The 19,038-nt window shown below is 26.2% G+C and overlaps 1 protein-coding gene across 2 annotated transcripts; it reads left to right on the top strand.

Moving 5' to 3' along the window:
* The first annotated feature begins 942 nt into the window (after window positions 1-942).
* LOC145764074 (syntaxin-binding protein 5-like) lies at window positions 943-18,836 on the top strand. Of its 2 annotated transcripts, none has more exons than XM_082575649.1 (27): window positions 943-1,172; window positions 3,175-3,272; window positions 3,378-3,459; window positions 3,679-3,779; window positions 4,871-5,005; window positions 5,431-5,578; window positions 6,145-6,265; window positions 6,565-6,643; window positions 7,108-7,265; window positions 7,987-8,210; window positions 9,066-9,177; window positions 9,595-9,797; window positions 10,046-10,222; window positions 10,521-10,582; window positions 10,812-10,937; window positions 11,803-11,948; window positions 12,211-12,273; window positions 13,813-13,962; window positions 14,474-14,575; window positions 14,837-14,959; window positions 15,251-15,357; window positions 15,627-15,716; window positions 15,869-16,020; window positions 16,453-16,588; window positions 16,652-16,784; window positions 16,943-17,169; window positions 17,745-18,836. In XM_082575649.1, the coding sequence occupies exons 1-27, from the start codon at window positions 1,014-1,016 to the stop codon at window positions 17,784-17,786; spliced, it is 3,456 nt and encodes a 1,151-aa protein (XP_082431775.1). In that variant the 5' UTR covers window positions 943-1,013; the 3' UTR covers window positions 17,787-18,836. The 2 variants fall into 2 exon arrangements, with proteins under 2 accessions (XP_082431775.1, XP_082431774.1); XM_082575648.1 differs by having other exon boundaries at window positions 13,813-14,031.
* The last annotated feature ends 202 nt before the right edge of the window (window positions 18,837-19,038 follow it).

Genomic DNA, 19,038 nt, shown 5'->3' with positions numbered 1-19,038 from the left:
ATATATATTAATAAAAATTTTCCTTTTAAACCTTTTAATTTTATTATATATTACTTTTAATTTAATATATATAAAACATTATTTCGCTCAATAGGTATAAAAAAAATTGGTAAAACCATTATTCGCTTTTTGTTATAATCTTTACTCTGTCACATTAAGCTACGACTTCTATTTAATATTGATTTTGTTGTTTTTAATATTTTCACGTTTTCAGGTTTTACAAAAGTAAAAGTCAGAAAAGGTTTCGCATTATTAGTCACATTCTGTTTCTTATCTATAATGGTAATTTTTATTAAATTCAAAAATAGAATTGGTCCTAATTAAATATACTTAAAAAATGTCTGTCTGTCAAAATTTTCTTGTTCTTAAACTGCTAGGTTTGCAAATTTAAAATTGACGCAACTTTGGTCTGTTGGTTGTTTGTCAATTGTTTGTCTTTTGTAATTGGAAAACGTATTTGTTGTGTTGCAATTTTTGATATAAATTTTGTTATAAATGTGTGACTGTGTGGGATCAGTCACTGTCAGTTTTAAGTTAGTAAATAGTTTATCTGTTTATAATGCAAGTTATTAAACGTATTGTTAAAACAGGTTGCGAAGCTCAACAGAAGGGACTTTGTTAATTCAAATAAATCAGTTTGTTGGCTTTTTGTACAACTACTATACTTAAAATGCCTTAGTTCTGTCTGACTTTGAGTGCTGACAAATCTTATACTAGATAGATTTGCCTAACTCTATGTCAGTTTGTGGCTATTAACTATCTGACTATGATACTTTTGACTTTTATTTTGGGAAATCTCAAACAGTCAAATTTTTTTTAATTTTTTTATCAAAGATTATTATTGTTTGTTTGTTCTTTTGAGTCGTTTAAAAAAAAATTACCTTTTAAATAACGGTAATTCTGTGCTTGTATGTATTTTAATAAACCTTTTTTTTTAGGCATTCAATTAATACTAACCTAAACACATTGATTTTATTCCCATAATTTTAATAATGGACCATCTTTTATAAAACATGAAAAAGATGAATTTAAAAAAACGAATGCTCGAGGCATTCAACGCTGCGTCATCTACGACACAATCGACTACTTCATCAACAAACAGTTCAACAAATGGAAAGAAAAACTTGGATTTTAGAGAAAATTTACAAACTGAACAGTTCCAAGTTTGCAAGGTAAATATATCTTTAAGATGATTAATGATTAATTAAAAGTAAAAAAAAGCTTTTATTTTATTCTATTTGTTTTAATGATTTTAAAATTAAAAATTATATATATACACACTATTTAAGAATTTATTTTATAAATAAAAACAATTTGGATTGCAAAGATTGCTTTTTATTTAAAAAAAAATTGTTCTTTTTTTTCGTGGTATTAATGTAGAAGTGTTTTTATGGTTAAAAGAATGAGAACATGTAAAATTTTGAATAGCCCATATATATATTTAATATGTACTAGTTTACAGTTAAACTGTATTCACTAAATTTCCTGACTTTAGCTTTACATTTTTTGTGTTTTTTTGCTCATTATAGCAATGAGCGGTATTGATTTTTAATGGTGTTTTTTACCTTACATGTCTTTGTATGTGTGGGACAATGTAATACATTGATCTGTAGAAATCAATAGTTCAATTGCAGAAGACATTCTAAAATTTATTGTCAGTATATATATGTCAAAATTTCAGAAATTTTTTTATATAAAAGTTTTCTTTTTCATACATATTTTTAATAGAAAATGTTATACATTTTTGTAATATTTTAATTAAACTAAATGTATAGCTTATAAATTTTTTGTGTTAATTTAATGTGGGTTTTGTTTTGTTTGCTGTTATTGTAGAACAATTGGTATTTATTTATACATAACACTTTATGAATCATACCCAAACAGATGCTATATAGTTAGCAAAGTACTAATTCTCCTGACAATGGAATTAATGTTTGTTTAGGTGGTTAAACAATTTTTCCAAACTAGCCATTATTTTTTTGCACCTTTCTAGATTAAAAAAAAGGTATCCTACTTATTTTTGGCTTGTAAAATTATTTTTAAACGTTGATCGAAGATGTAAGGCTACTTGTCTTAGAAGTTGGCAAACAATTGGGCGTAGTAAAATGTTATGCGTGTTTGCCAACATTAAATAAATTTCAAGCTAAATGTTTGTCTATATCAAACAAAAAAGTCTTCTTTTAGTTTACTTAACTTTTCCTTAAAAACTTCTTATTATAATAAATTTTGTATGACTTTATTTCACCCTAACAGGCAAATTAAGCCTATAGCAAGTGCAAGTTGTAAGCATTTATTGTTAAATAATATTTTTCAAGAATATTATTGTTTTCTTATTTTTTAAATGAGTGGAATTGTTTTTAAGAAAATCCCGATTCAAATAAATGTAGACAAAAAGTCTTTTATTTACGTTTATTGATCTTTTAAAAAAGCCTGAATTTCAAACTTGGATTTGTTCACTGTCCAAGCCATTAAATGTAGTTCCTCAAATTATTGAGTTGATTTTATGCCATGCACATATTTCACTGAAAAGTCCATCAATTATTTATGTGAGCTCGCATTTTAATGCATGCTCTCGCAGTCAATAGTTACATCTTGTCTTTGAATATAAAAATACTTGTTGATTTTTATAATTGCTTCGAAAATTCTAATTTTTAATTTTAAAGTTTTTATAGTTGTGTAATTTTTTGTTTTTTTTTCTTAAAAAGGCAATTTAATATTTTTTTAATAATGCTAAGTCTGTAATTTCTTGAATTTTAGTGTTTAAATCTATACATGGCCAGTTCTTTGTTTTTATGACAAAGTTGTTGTTTAATTTTTTGTTTGCGTGGTGTTATGATAAAATAGCATCATATTTTGTCATTGTAAATGTAAACATATTAATTCACTTTTTCACTACACCTACTATCTATAAAATTTGTTATTCACTGATACATATACTTTCTTATGAGTAATTTTATTATTTATAAAAAATAAATATTCACTGTGTCAGTTATTACCGTTTAGTTGAATATAAATATTAACAATGAAACTCATTTACTTTAATTTGGTATTTTAACTTACTTAAAAAATTGACTAATATTGTTATGCATAGAACACTATACAAGTAACTTAGATTTTAAATAACCTTGTTCCATGGTAATTGTGCATTGATAAATATATTTTTTAATGTTACAGGTAGTAAGACATGGTTTTCCGAACCGGCCGACTGCACTTGCATTCGATCCAGTTCAGAATTTACTTGCTGTTGGTTCTTACTCTGGCTCTATCAGAATGTAAGTTTTAATTGGAATAAATTAAAATATCTTATGTAAAATTTGTGGACAGATACATTTTTTCATATATATATTTATCTAATGAGTTAAATTGTTTATTTTTAGTTTTGGCCAACCTGGAGTGGATTGTCAAGTAAACCATGACAGTGATAGTCCAGTTATCAAACTTTTATTTCTTGTTAATGAGGTAGCCACTAAATTATAAAAATAATTATTTTGTTCACTTATTTTAACAAAATTTAAATAAAATTTAAATAAAAACTTATAATTCTGTAAATATTTGAATATATTTGAGATGATATACGTAGATAATTTGTAAGTTTTAGGTTTATTATACATTTTGCTACTTTTTTAAAATTTTAAGTAGTTTTTTAATATATTTTATCATTTATTTTTTTTTGTTAAGGGCGCTTTAGTATCAGTTTGTGCAGATGATACAGTTCATTTGTGGAACCTAAGACAGAAGAAACCAGCTATTCTACATTCACTTAAATTTAACAGAGAAAGGTAAACAAATTTAAACCAAGTATTATGTAACTATATGACAGATACCTAGTATTTAATAAAGTAAACATTCAAGCTCACAACATAAAAAAAAAATCTTGCTAATGTTTTGAATGCAATTTGAAATACCTAAAATTACAATTAAATGTAATGTAAATAAATAGGTTCTATTTTGAAAGTATTTTTTTTTAATTTATACACTTGAAATTCTGGTTAAAATGCTTTTAGCAGAAAGCTGTGATGTTTATTTAGCGAAGCCTATTTTATGTTTGCCTTAAAATCAATAGCAATCCACCTACACATTTCTTTGATCCATAAATATTAAAACATTAGAAAAAAATTAAAATTTAATCATGTCAAATCATTTATGTAGGATTTTCTTTTTAGTCTGCAGCAATAATCAATCTTAAGACAAATTTCAATAAAATAATTTGACATTTCAAATTCAATTGCTAAAAAACACAACACAATTTCTATGCAATTCAGCCTTCGACATTTAAATAAGAAAATCTGTGTACTTGATATTAAAAATATAGGAACAGTGCAAACAAAAAATGGCAATATTTTACAACAATGTTTACTGAGTAGACAGTGTTAAATACTTGACTTTATTTATTCATATCATCTTATTCTCTGACATTTAAGTTGTATGTTTAGTAGATAACCTTGTTTATTTTTAAGATTTGTGGTGATCAAATTGCTAACAGCATATTGCAAATTTTTGCAAATTTTTTGTCTTTTCAATTTAAAGCATCTTTTATTACCAATTTTGGTTTATTGATTTTAAAGGTTATTAAAAAAATATTTTGAATTTTTTGCTATGGTGTATTTCTATTGATTTGCAATATTTCTTTTACTATAGATCTAATAACTAAACGTCGATTTAATTTTATAAAAATGTTCTATTATTCACATTTGTACCTTACTAAATTTAGTAAGCTATTATATAGCTTTGTCTATTAAATAAAAAAAATTATTACAAAAATGCAATAATTTACAAAAACAAAAATTAATTGTCTTATTAAAAATAAATCTGAATGCCCGATAAAATATGGCACTTTATGAAAAAAATAAAATTTAAATTTTTTTTGTAGAATAACTTGTTGCCACATCCCCTACCAAAGTAAATGGATTTATGTGGGTACGGAAAAGGGAAATACCCATTTGTGCAACGTCGAAAGTTTTACTTTGTCGGGATATTGTATTAGTTGGAACAAAACAATCGAATTGTAAGTTATTAATATATTTAATATTTTTTAGACATTCAAAGTATATTTTTGGGTTGGACAAAATATCTTAATTTTTTGTACTTGAGTAACATCAGTTTTGCCCACTCAGTCTTAGGTTGACTTTGAAAGTTTGAGTTATATCGATTAGGAATGGCTAATATTTAATTTGCTGGTTGTTTTTTAGCAAAGTTAGAAGTTTCTTTTTTAATGCTTTTTTTAAAGGCACTACTATATTAATGCAATTGGAATCGAACTTGAGACTTTATGTAAAAAAGCCAAGTGTTTTAACCACTACATCTTTACACCAGTTGAAGTTTTTGAACTAAAAAAATGCTCATTTTCAATATATAATTACAGTAGATCACAAAAAATTCCATTTTACAAAACCCCGAAAATTATATGTAATTCTTTTTTTCCTAAAATAGATCACAAAAAACCCATCCCGGTCAAGTAGTTAGCATAAGTGAGAACCCAGTTGATGAAAACAGGCTTCTGATTGGCTTTCAATCTGGTTTTATTGCATTGTGGGACCTAAAGTTACGAATGGCTGAGCATAGATATAAATGTGATAGTGTAAGTAATAATTTAAAAAAAATTTTTGGACATAAAAATTTTAAAAATGACTTAAGTTTTTTTTAATGTGTAAATTGAAGTTTATGCATTACTTGCTTTTATATTTTTTTAAAGTAAATATAAGTTGTTAAATTTAAAGTAGAATTTAAAGATATGTTATTTGAAGTATTTAGTTATATTTGCTTAATTGGTTTGCTGGTATTTACATAACACAAAAGAATCTAATTTAAATTTGGTAGAGTATTGAAAATAATTTGTGGTTTTTTTCTTGAAATTAAATGCCTCAATACACTTGAGTTAAATTACAATTTTCTTTAACATTCTTGTTGGAAACAATTGGGTAAACCTAGTGTAAAGAATTTTTTTTTGGTTCTGGTATTTTTTAAATTAGTTCAAATTTTTTTCCTCGCTTAATTTTAAAACTCAAAAAAAAAAAAACTTTTTATGATAATTATTTGAACTTTTTTAGTTTTTAAAAATAACTTTTTTTAAACATGACCTCTAAATTATGTATTACAAAAATTGTTATTTTTTTTGTTTTTTTCTAAATTTTAACAAATTTTTAGGGTATACAAAGTCTAAGATGGCATTATGAAGGTAAACAGTTCATGGTTAGTTGTGAAGATGGAAGTATAAGTATTTTTAATGCAAGAAGTAACACCAAACTTCAAACCCAATATCCACATGGTAAGTTCAATGTTTATGTAACAATGTTCTTTATATTAAATTAATAAAATCTTACTGTTAACTAATTTTTTTTTTTTTAGCTAAATGTTACAATGGCTCTGACTTAACCATGTTACTTTGAATTTATTGCTGTAATTTTGTTGCAACAAAAATTTGCGCACAGTATTCCCCCACTGACAGATTTTATTTTGATGTCCAATGAATTTGACATAATGTCTATTAAGCTTTCTTATATTGTTTTTAAATATTCCTTAGTTGTAAAAATGTGTATACAAATTTTAAAAAGATGTTTAATTTAGCCAAAACTTCGCAAACAACTGGCAAACAAGAACAGTGTCGACCAATAGATCAAGTTGAATGGTTATCTTGTAGAAACTCGTAAGTTCTTTATTCGATCTTGTTTGTTGTTTATTGAACAAATTAATTTAAGGAAATGTCAACTCTGTTTTGAGATTGACATATTATACATAAAAAATTTAGGTACATCTTATTTAAATTTTATATATATACAAAAATTGATTTATACATACCTAATTTGTTATGTAATTTATGTCTTGCACTTTTGTAGAAATATTCAAATAAAAATTGTTAAAATTTTAAAAAAATGTTGGTAGCATCAATCTTAAATTCAATTAACTATACATATAAGTAATTTTAATAGTTGGGACTTTAATTTATATTTTAAATAACAATATTATTTTAATTACATACATCTTAGCAAAACAAAAGTTAATTTAATAATATTTATCTAAATTAAACTAATTTAAACTTTGTAAAAAATTTAATGTTCAAAGCATTTTAAACTTATTCAGTTTCCATAAACATATCTGTTTAATTTACAGTGATGATTTTGTGATATTTTCTGGTGGGTTAGCTTATGACCCCAGTTTTCCACCCCGGCCTACTTTAACTGTTATGAGGGGTAAAAGTATAACTGTGTTGGAGATGGATTTTCCGATTGTTGATTTTATTGCTTGCACTGAAACACCCTGGAAATCTGGTAAGTGGTACATACATGTTTTGTTTAGTTCTCTCTAAAACTTGTAATTTAATTTTTTTTTACATTTTAGTAACTGTTTTATTTTTTTTACTTTTTTAAAATTGTTTTATTTTTTACGTTTTTACAATATTTTAAAATTTTTTACTTCTTTGAATTTTTGTTAAAATTTTTTTAGTTATTTAGAATATTTTAAAATTTTTTACTTCTTTAAATTTTTGTTAAATTTATTTTAGTTATTTACAATTTTTTTAAATTTTTACTTCGTTACGTATTTTTTGGAATGTGTATAAATACTTTTTCTGTTACATAAGTGTAATGTTATAGTGTAACCAGAGTTTAACCACATTTTTGCCAGTGTTAATTAAATGTGGGCTTTTCTGCCATTAATACATTTCTATTACAAATATTAAAGTTTCTTGCATAAGAAATTTTTGCTAAAAATAATGTCAAACATTTTTAAATAAAATTGTATAATGATGAAACGTAAATGGTAAAATTAAAAAAAGTTTTCAAAAAACATTGAGTGTTTACAAAGTAGTCAAGTCGATTGATGTACTTTAGTGTCCCTATGTTTGGGTTATAGTACTCACTTTCCCAAGTTCAACAATCCTTTAACAGGTTGATAAAAAGACAATGTCACCGGGTTAACAATATAACAAATTGATATAGAAAACTATAAAAAAAATGCAACAAAAAAATTACAAAAAATTCAATTTTTTAGATTTTCAAGACCCCACTGCTCTCATTATTTTACTTGAAAAAGAACTCATTGCAGTTGACCTTGAGACCCCAGGTTACCCCTGTATTGAGGTCCCCCATGCGATGGACATCCACGACTCCCCCGTTACTTGTTTAAAATATGTTCCTGACCAAAGCACGGATCTGATACCCGGTTTATATCAGGTTTCGGCTGCAAAGAATAGAAGGCAGGATTATAGTAAAAAGGTAGGAAAATATTTTGTGTTTTAAAGTGGTTAAATTTATATTTTAATTAAAGAAAAAAAAAATATTAAAATATACTAATTGTGTTGTGTCAAAATTAAAAAAAAAATTTAAATCTTAATTTGTACAGTTAAGAATAGAAAATATTTTAAATTTTAATAATTTAAAAAATTAAACCTAATAACTCTTAATTAAAAGAAATTAAGCACAAAATACTGATGCAAATTTTTATATATGTATTTTTTTTATTTTTAAAGTCTGATTTAATTATCTAAGTGCCAACATAAAAACAAAAATTTAAAAATTTAAATTAAATTTTTTCCTAATACACTGACAATAATTGCTTTAAATTGTAAGCCCTACATTTTTATTTACAGATTATTGATTTTATGTCTAAAATCTAACTAGTCAATACCATGTATTTATTTATTTATTAGTTGATTTTCATTTATTCAAAAAACAATTTTAAAAAAATGGTAGAAAATTCTGGTTGTAAAAATAATATTTTTTCTCTTTTTTGAATACAGTAAATTGAAATTTAAATTATAGTAAACCCACATTCTGGTATCTAATGACATTTTAATCAATGAATTTGAATTGATAATTAGAATGAATAATGCCACAACAGGAATTTTTGCACTTTTAAAATGATTTAACTTTGTATGCTCTATGTCAAATGTAGGACAATATTTTAACAATACCTTTTTTAACAATAGATAGGAAATCAAGCCTTTTTATACAGTTAATTTAAATACAAAACAATTAAAAGTGCAGCCCCATATAGAGACAAAATGTCACAAATCTAAATATATATTTTTGCACTCATTAATTTTTTTTTTGTACTTGAATTTTTTTAAGGAGTGGCCAATAATGGGAGGGGAGGGGGGTTTGGACGACGCTGATGCCTTTCCTGAAATAATTATAACTGGTCATGCTGATGGATCAGTTAGATTCTGGGATGCTTCAACAGGTTAGTTAGCATGGTTATATTATGTTTTATTTGTACACATTGTGTAAATTATCCATTTGTTTTGTATTTTTTTGTATTAGTAAAACTTCATTATAGACTTAATATTTCAATGCTTTTATTTTTTTACAAATTTAAAACATTTCTCAAGAGCCTTAATTTTGTTTTTATTTAAGTGTGTTTACTTATAAAATTGCCATAAAAGCCTGAAACCAATATTATTTTGGATCACCTGTACTTTACGGTTCCCAGAAAAACCTGCACTTTGTGATCCCTATAAATTTTTCTCTTCTGTATTTTAGGGTTCTCAGTAATTCTCTCTTATACTTCACAGTCCTAGATTTTTTTTAGGAACTGCAAAGTTTAAGTGATCCATTGCTTTATAATAATTATTCAACTTTTTAATTTTTTCACATTCAGTTTCGTTAAAGTCATTATACAAACTTCGAACCTACAAGATCTTCAAGAAAGATGCCGATGACTTGATCTCAGAGGAGGAAGACCCTTTCCAGATAACCCACATCCATTTATGTCCGGAAAGTCGGACACTAGCTGTCGCCAACGTCAGCTCGTCTGTTATGGTTTTTAAACTCAACACACAGGAACAACATTATGAAATTTCTGTAAGTAATAACTATTTAAAAATTAAAAAAATACTATTTGTGGTGTGTGTGCAAATGTTTAATTGCAACCTGTTATTATATGCATTATATTAGTAACTGACAATAGTTAAAAAATAAGATTAAATACACATAAAAAGTTTTTAAAATGCTTTTTTTTGTTAAAAAAAAACTAAAATTAAATGTTTTTGAAATGCTCTTTTTTGTAATAACCTATTAATAGCTTTTGAAATAATCCAATTTTGTTTTAGACCATCACAATCACCAACGTACATGACCTAATATCCCCAATAAGTTCTCCAATAACAGAGATGGAAGGAAATATTAATTCTCATCTCAACAACACAGCTAATATACATGGAGAAAATAAAAATGAAATTATCGAAACCCAACAAAGTGTTAACGCAGATGAAAAACCTGAAACCAAGGTAGGTTTTGTTTTTGTAATTATTTATTCTTGATGTCTAAAGGTTGACTTCACAACCCAAACATAGAGTAACTTTTGTTACCCCGACCCAGTCTTAAGTTAACTTTGGCAGTTTGGGATATTATTGTTTCTAATTGCCCTTAATTAATCTGCTGATTGGTTTTTGCTTTGCAGAAGTTTGAACTATTATTTTTTTACCATTTTCGCACCTTGCTTTAATCAGCTACAGCAACACTGAAAATATAACTTTGTATATTTTTTAACTAGTTGTTTAAAAGTAAATTGTTTTTTGTTTTTAGTCAGAGGAAAATGAAGGATCTGAAACCTCTTCATCACCTCCAGATATTCCAACAATTTTAAGGTTTTTATACTTAGAAATTAATGTTATACTTTAGTTAGAAAAAGCACACCTGCTTTTTAGGTCTTTTTGAATATAACACAAACAAATAATAAAAAAAATTTTAACATCTAAATTGTTAGGCCTTATGTTACATTACATAAGTATATTAGGTTATTTTTTTAAAGAAGTTTGTATATTTACCCTAAAAATTAGCTACTTCTTAAAAATAAAAATCATTGAAATATTTTAGAGTAAAGAATGGAGTTGTTAAACAGAGTGCTGGTTTCCAAATAGATTTTGTTTGTTTGTTGCTGGGAGCTAAATCTGATCCGTGTCCAACGCTCACCTTTCTATCATTCAACACTTCTTATGATATGTAAGTTAAAAAAAATTATCCAATTTTTGTGTGATTTTTTATTATTTATTTTTTGTAATTATTTTTTACTTTTATTGATTTCTATTTTATTTTTTTTATTTTATTGCGCTAAGTTTAAATTTAAAATTTATTATTTAACCTAAAACATTTTTTAATGTTTAAATAAAATTAACCCAGCTTATTTATTTTTGAAAGGTTACTGAAATTTACTTACCATTTTCTCCTATCCCACATTAAAGTTAAATATATCAAACTTTATTTACCGAGTTACCCTTTATTATATATCTATATTTATATAATGTAACACCATATTTACTATTGCAATACAATTAGAATTATATGTTAAAATTAGGTATTGTTCAATATATATATAGATATATATTCATTGTTATTCAGATGAAATTAGACTGTTATTGATATAATAAAGTTGAATTTAAATGTATATTCTATTTTTAATTTTAATTTTTTAATATAGTTTTTTGTAAATTTGTTTTAAAATACTACATTAAATTCTATAGAGGATTGAAAATAAAGATTAGTGTTTTTAAATTAACTTATTCTTGAGCTTTCCTATGGGCATTTTAAAACCATTTAAATTCTAATTTCTTGCCTAAATATTAATGATGTTTTAGATTATAGTTTGAATAATATTGTAAAGTTGAGAAGGAATTATAAAAACTAATAATAAATAAGTCGTAATTTAATTTTAACTTATGTTTAACTGTTTTGAAATAAAATAGATTTTGATAAATATTGTTGGACACAAAAATTTTTATGGTATTATTTTACTTTTTCATTTTCTCCCAGCACCATTTTATTAACAACATGTAAAAAAATTGTTTTCAAAATTCCTAATTTTTTTTAGTTTAACATTCGGTACACCATCATCCTTATGTATAATAGACATGCCTCATAAAACTTGTTTATTTAACATGAGCATTAACGATATTCTGGTTTCAATTGATAAAAGAATTCAACCACGAAGCCCAAACAAACTCAAGCCTACGCTCGGTAGGAATTAAAAATAATTGAAACATTTTTTACTCTAAATTTTATTGAATCTTAAGTTAGACATTTTGCCATACTAAGAATGTATATTTTTACATATTTCTTAAATATAAATAGGAATATTTTGCATTATTTAATTGTGTACAAATTTAAAATATAATTGGCCCTACTACTTTTTAGAATATTTTTTACAAAAGTTACTTTTATGTTTTCTTGATCAAAAATTTTAAAAAATGCGAAATTAAAATTTGTTTTCGTTTTTCAGCATTAGGAGAGTTATCTCAATCTTCTTTCAGTTTTGATCAAGGAAACTTAAAATCACCAACAGGTAAAAATTACTACCTATAATTTTTATTTTTTTAAACAGGTACTAATGTTAGCTCTTGGTTTTAATGTGTATTTTTTTGACAATAAATGTTTAAAAAATTTTTGTATGTCTGTATAAGTTTTATGTCTGCTTTATTTAATATATTTATTCGGTTTTTGTTAATAGATTGTGATGTGAAAGCTTGTTAGATGCATATAATATTAAAAATATCTCATGGCTGTTGCTTAAAATTTTAAAGTAGTTATGTGAAACTAATGCACTTGCTTATAAAACTCTAATTTGAAATTAATTTTACATTTTTTAGTGGCTTCTAAGTTGAATTAGATTATTTTTTGTATGTATCTTTATTTTTACTTTTTAATATTTTGGTATTGTAGAGATTTGTAGTTAAATTCATTTTGTTACAGGTATTTGATTCAATTTCATTGGCTTATTTTTTTTATTTATCCAAATTTATTTTTGTTAATTTCCCATTCTTTTTTGTGAAATTTGCTAACAGCATTTTTTTGGTATTTTATTCAAATTTTTTTTCTTTTTTTGCTTTGTTCTTTTCCTTATAAACATTTTGTTATTTTTTATTTAAACCAGATTTTAACTCTTCTTTTTTTTACTTTTTAACACCTTAAGTATTGGTTAAAAACTTTCACACAGGTGGGGAGGGTAAAGTAGGTTCAAAGTCAAAATGGGGGGTCGCAGCACAAAAGTCCCGGGGCACGACCCGTAAAAGTTTGGGTGACTTTTTTGCGATTACTCAAAATGTCCAAAAACGAAAAATGAGCATTTTCGGTGGTCGTTCCGCTTCGATGAGTATCCCCGAAATCCAGCTTCACCCATCCATGACCCTTCCTTCCCCTTTACATGGGGTAAATGGGGGGGTACTTTTAAGCCCCGGTGATGACTCAGCATTTGAAGAGGATTCTAAAAACGATGATTCAGATGTTTTGTCTTTTGAAACCAAACCAGGTTTAAAACTGGAAAAAGAATTCTCATTTTTGATGCAATCAATCACCCCAGCTACAATTCCTCATTTTTTTAATAATTTTCATCATTTCTAATTTCAAAAATTTATCAGACATTGCTGTAATTTACAAAAGTATGAAAAAGCAAAAATTAATTGATCATAAATTCCTACAGGAATTTCATTTAAACCACTGTATTATTTATTTATTATTTTGCCAATTTGTTATTTTTTTAATCCTGTTTATGCAAATAATCTGTTATTTTTATATTTTAATTATTTCGACAAAAATATCTGTAATATTGATATTAAGTTGATTCATAATTTATCATTTATTTTATAAAATTGAATTAGTAAACTTGAAACATAAATTAGCAACAATAATTTTAATTTTTTTTCTTCATTAATTATATAAACTAATCTTAAAAAAGATGTAATTGCAGCATACTCAATAATAGCTGTATTTATTTAATTTAGTTATTTTTGAATTCAAAAAAAAAAGCAATTGCAAATTATTTACAAAAATTTTTTTTAATCATTTTGTTTATTTTCAATATTAAAAAATTTTCTGATTTTTTTAGAACATTGGAATGGAAGTAACAATGCACAAAATCTACACCCTCATTCTCAGGGGGGCCAAGGATCTTCAGGGGGGTCACGAACCCCCAGGGGTGAATCTACGTCGAGCGCAAGCTTAAATTCAGCGGGAGCAAAAGTCAAGAAAGTCCCAGGTCGATTACATAAAAAACCAAGTTCGTTTAGTTTTGAGAAAAGTTTGGATAGTACTGCAAGTTTTGAAGGTTTGCGATGTCATAACTTCATGTTTGTGATGTCATAACTCCATGTTTGTGATGTCATAACTTCATGTTTGTGTTGTCATCGTTTTTATGTTCTTGAGTATATTTTTTTCAGTATATACTTATTTATGGGTAGAACACTTAGATGTACTACATGGGGTCCTGGGTTTGATTCCCACTAATTTTATTTCATAGGACTTTTTAAGTCTATACTAAGGCAAATATTATTAAACAGATTATTATTAGGCAATTATGTTCCATAAAATTCTAAACTGTCAAAGTAAATTCTAGACTTGGTCAGGTAACAAATGTTACTCCATGTTTAGGTCATGAAGTCGATTTTTCCACATTGAGGGCAATAAATATAAAAATAACAACATTAGATTTTTAGAAATTAGTTATTAAAGCAAAATGTAATCAAAAACAAAATTTAAATTTTTTTTAGGTGATTCCCCATTCAGTAGGGCTTCAAGTTTATCTGAAACAGACAAAATCGAAAGTGACATCACAACTTTTCTAGCATTTGCTCATACCTACACCAGAAAAAGTAAGTGTTTATAACATGTAAAAAACTGTTTAAAATTAAACTTGCTGTATTTGTAGTTTACAGGGTTTTTATTTTAATATTTTGTAGCCATTTTCCAATGTTTACCCGCCAATTTACTAGGTTTTTTTAATTTTAAATCAAGAAATTTGAGTTGCTTTATTATTGTAGACAATACTGACAAGTAACAGAAATGTTTATCACAGTTAAAATTTAGCATTTATGACTTTAAATTTTCTAACTTTTAATTTTTTTTTCGCACAGATGATAGTTTATTACAAGCATGTTTGTGGGCTGGTACCAGCAGTGGTTACATCTTCAATATTGTGCTCAATCTGCCCTCTAGTGATCAGAGGTCATCACAACCTGTTATGGTGTCACCAAGTGGTAAGTTTATTTTTTTAATTGCTTTAAATAAAGGTTTACATCATAATCTGTATATTAACTATTATATTTAACTAGGCAGCCTGCCTTTTTGTTGGCATTTTAATTTTCGTAATAGGGTCATAATTTTTAACTTATATTTGCCAGCAATAATTTACCTGTGCACTTCAAATGGTAGTTTTCTGTTATTTTGTTGGCCTCTTAATTGGACATACATATATATATATATATATATATCGCCCGCTAAGCTGTGTTATATACAGTATTCACACATATCCTTAACTTTATTCACAGGCACTTTGTTACAAATGAAAAGTTCGATCGTTTCACTTTCTTTTCTAAACTCACTCGGTCGAGTTATCTCAGCTAGAACTGGAAATTGGAGGGAACAAAACTCAATGGTTTGAATTTTAATTTTTGTTAAACAGCTATTTATTTATTTTTTTTTTTTAAATTTTTGTTAAGGTGTATTTATTTTCTAATGTCTTTAAAACCCAATATTACTGCTATTAGCACTGTAACTTACTGCTATTGGTTATGCGTTTTAGATGCCCTGATTATTTTTTACTGTTGTTTTACTTAAATTTTGTTTAAAAAAAAAACTTTTTAGCATTTAAATGTAATGGTTAAAAATAATTATCTTAATTTAAACAATGCTTTTTGTATATAGGATGATTATACTGAAACAGAAGGCCAAAAAGGAAATCATTCTAATGTCGATAAACAATTCTTAGTTGCCTGCTCTGAAAAACAAGTCAAGGTAAAAAAAAGGTTTTTCAACTGTTTTAAAAAAATTTTTAAATAGAAATTTAAATATATTTATGGGAGTCTACTGAAATGTAATTATAAACACCTAAACCAGTTAAAATGAATGATAAATACTTTTATTATTTTTTATTTGAAATATTTCAGGTATTTACCCTGCCCTCATTTACCTGCATTCATGCCCATAACTTTAATGAAATAACTTCAATCATGCAAACCACTGTTGAAGTCACAAACAATGGTGCATACCTGGCTTGTTATTCTGCTCACGGAAATATTATTATACTCGGCTTAACAAGGTTAGATTACTAAATACTTTAAAAGTTTAACATTGATTTTTTTTAAACAATTCTATTTAATCCCTTTTTGTGTTTAATTAGCACTATGTTAACTGCTTCGCCATCTAAATTTTTGTTAAATTATTTAAAATGTTTGATAGCCCGCTCTTTGGTTGGGATTTTAATTTTTAAAATGGGATTGCATCTTTCAAGTAATAATTGCCCCCAAAAATGTAACTGCACACCACAAACAGTAGTTTTATATATTTTATAGGCTTATAGATTCAACATATATATATATATCGTTTTATAAGCTTTATTATATATATATTTTAAATATTGATTTTTTAATTTTTTTTTTTTTTTTTTGCAAACTTTTTTTGTTTTTTTAACCAGAAATTTTTTATTTTTTCAACTTCTGAAACATTTTATGAATGTTGCCTTTTTTTTCAGTTTAAATTTATTAATGGACACTGCATATCTTCCTCCTCACAATGTCAGGGTTTCCCAAACATTTTCTTTTACATCAAATGGACAAGCTATTTATTTGGTCACACCATCCGAGCTTCAAAGAATTTCTTATCTAGTTGTAAGTAGTAACATGTTTACATTAATAAAATTACCAAAAAATTTTGATGTTTTTTTTTATCAGGAAAGTTATGAGAATATTCAAGAAATTAGGGGTCATCTTTTTATTCCATGTGAGGTCCCAGATCGACCTAATCCTGGGTTCTTTAAAGGGTTATTTGGGGGTGGTCATGCTTCATTAGATCGGGAAGAATTATGTAAGAAGCTTAATGTTAACTCTTTATTTTTAAAGTTTTTTTTGTTCGATTTTAAAATAGTTTTTAAAAATTTTAAAATCTTTTTTTTGTTATTTTAAAAGGGTAAACAGAAAAAATAAAAAACCTAAAAATTTTTTCTGAAATTTGATTTTGAATAGTTGGAGAGGTAAGCAGTGGGAGAGCATCTCGTGGAGTTGCAAAACACATCCCAGGCACTGGAGGAGCAAGTTTGGAGGGTCTTCGCAGCTCTTCCACTGGTCTTGCATCCGAGATGCAAAAGTTGAAGATGCAAGCTCTTGAAAGAGGAGAAAAATTAGGAGAATTGGAGGAAAAAACAGCACAGATGAAAGATTCGGCAAGCAAGTTTTCAGCTGATGCTCATGCAGTGAGTTTTCAATTTACTAATTTAATAATTCTTACCATAAGTGTTTGATTTTTTTCGAACTTCCTTTTTTTCCATTTCCCCTTAAGGGGACAGGTTTTGATGTTTTTATTGGGTAAGGATGTGCGGTTTGGGACATGTTTAAGCTATTTGTAAACACTAGGCTCAAGGGCAAATAGTGAGGCAATGGTGCGGCTCAAACCCGAAACCTTTTGGTTCGTAGTCTGCTGCCATGACTGCTTAACCACACTACTTAATGATTAAACTTAGTTGATGATAGAAATATATAAATATATCCAGTTTAAAAGCTTTACAAAAAAAAAACTGCCAGTTGTGGTGTGTGGGTAAATTATCGCAAGCAAGTGTTAGTTGAGAATTGCGACCATATTACGACAGCTAAAACTCGGACCATAAGGCGAACTATCAAAGGCTATCTTACAGACAAAGTGCAATTTTTTTTCTAAATTAATATTTTAAAAATAGAATATTTTTAGAAATATTGAAATAGGTTTTGTCAGAGTATGTAAGTTTCTGCATTATTTAAAATAATAAGCTTAAAAAATGTATTTGTTTTTTAGCTAATGTTAAAATACAAGAATAAAAAATGGTATCAGATGTAACTTACGGCAATCTTCATTAACAATTGTGCAATATAAGTCACACAAATGTGCCACAGTGGCCACTGCCACATCAGCATGGCATATTTGTTGTGGCAGCAATCTGTTATATTCTTTACTCCAGCTGTCTTTAACTTGGGGCCCTTGCAATGAAAATCAAAATTATTCTATTTTTGTTATTAACTTATATCAATTAAAAATTTTATCGCCGTTTTACCCAATTTTTTTTTAATCGAATGTTTTTATGTAAGCGTTGTATTCCTTGGTACATAACACAAAGTCGAAATTTTCTGTGCCGATATAGTTGTTAGGGATTTAGGTACTGCCTGTTTTTATTTTTGCACAGTCTTATTTATATTTTGTTTTTATTTCTGTAACAAATATTAAAGCATAAACTTAAAATCCCATTCAATACCTTATACAAAAATTGCATATTCATCAATTTGGCAGGTGATTTGTTTATAACAAATTTTCATCCATTTTAAAAACAAATTAAGTTGTATTTTATTTTAACTTCGATAAACATTGCTTTAAAAGTAGTAATCGTGTTTAATCGTTGTCACTTTGTGTTGTTTGTAACTTTGAGCTTTTTGACAACATCAGTTTTTAACTAAATATAATTTATAAAATATTGTGTTGTGCAGTTTTAGGTTGTGCTTTGCTGAAACATTGTTTAAATATCATATGGGTAAAGGTGCAAACTCTTTAAAAATTTAATTGTTTATCAAATTTTAATGCAAATTTTTAAAAAATTGTTCATATCATTTGAGCTTTAGAAATTTAAAATGTGACCAAATAATTAATTTTAAGAGTGTTATATTATTGTTTTAGTAGCAAAATAACATATTTGCACTATACTTTGGTAGCAATCTGGCACATATTTATTTAATTTACTAAAACTCTTAAAATATTTCTTTTTTTTGTTCTGGTTTTGAGTAAATTTTCTTAAATGTTGTGTTTTCATGAAACTGTTTTTGCACCTCCTATGTTGTGGTAGAATGTACACATAATCGTTCCAAAGTGTTATTTAACCCGATAATAAACAACATTAAACATCAATTTTTGTTTATTTTAAGGTTAAAACCGATTTTTGTGACATTTATTTCTTTAAGCTAGGCTATCATTTAATCTACAGGTTTATAAACAACCATATATTCTTTAGTTTTAATTTTTTTATAGGTTTAGCTTTATTTTTAAACTAATTTAAGTTTTTTTAATTATAAAAATCGCAAATTTGATTTAATAAAATGTTAAT

Source organism: Corella eumyota, chromosome 1 (genome assembly GCF_963082875.1).
Source record: "Corella eumyota chromosome 1, kaCorEumy4.1, whole genome shotgun sequence".
NCBI lineage: Eukaryota > Metazoa > Chordata > Ascidiacea > Phlebobranchia > Corellidae > Corella > Corella eumyota.
This window is presented reverse-complemented; position numbering and strand designations above follow the sequence as displayed.

What these genes read in the sequence shown, in the direction of transcription:
- LOC145764074 (XM_082575648.1), top strand. Translation starts at nt 1,014, where the DNA reads ATGAAAAAGATGAATTTAAAAAAACGAATGCTCGAGGCATTCAACGCT. An exon ending in GATATTCCAACAATTTTAAG is followed by an intron (nt 10,583 to 10,811) that starts GTTTTTATACTT and finishes GAAATATTTTAG; the next exon opens with AGTAAAGAATGGAGTTGTTA. An exon ending in TGTTATGGTGTCACCAAGTG is followed by an intron (nt 14,960 to 15,250) that starts GTAAGTTTATTT and finishes CTTTATTCACAG; the next exon opens with GCACTTTGTTACAAATGAAA.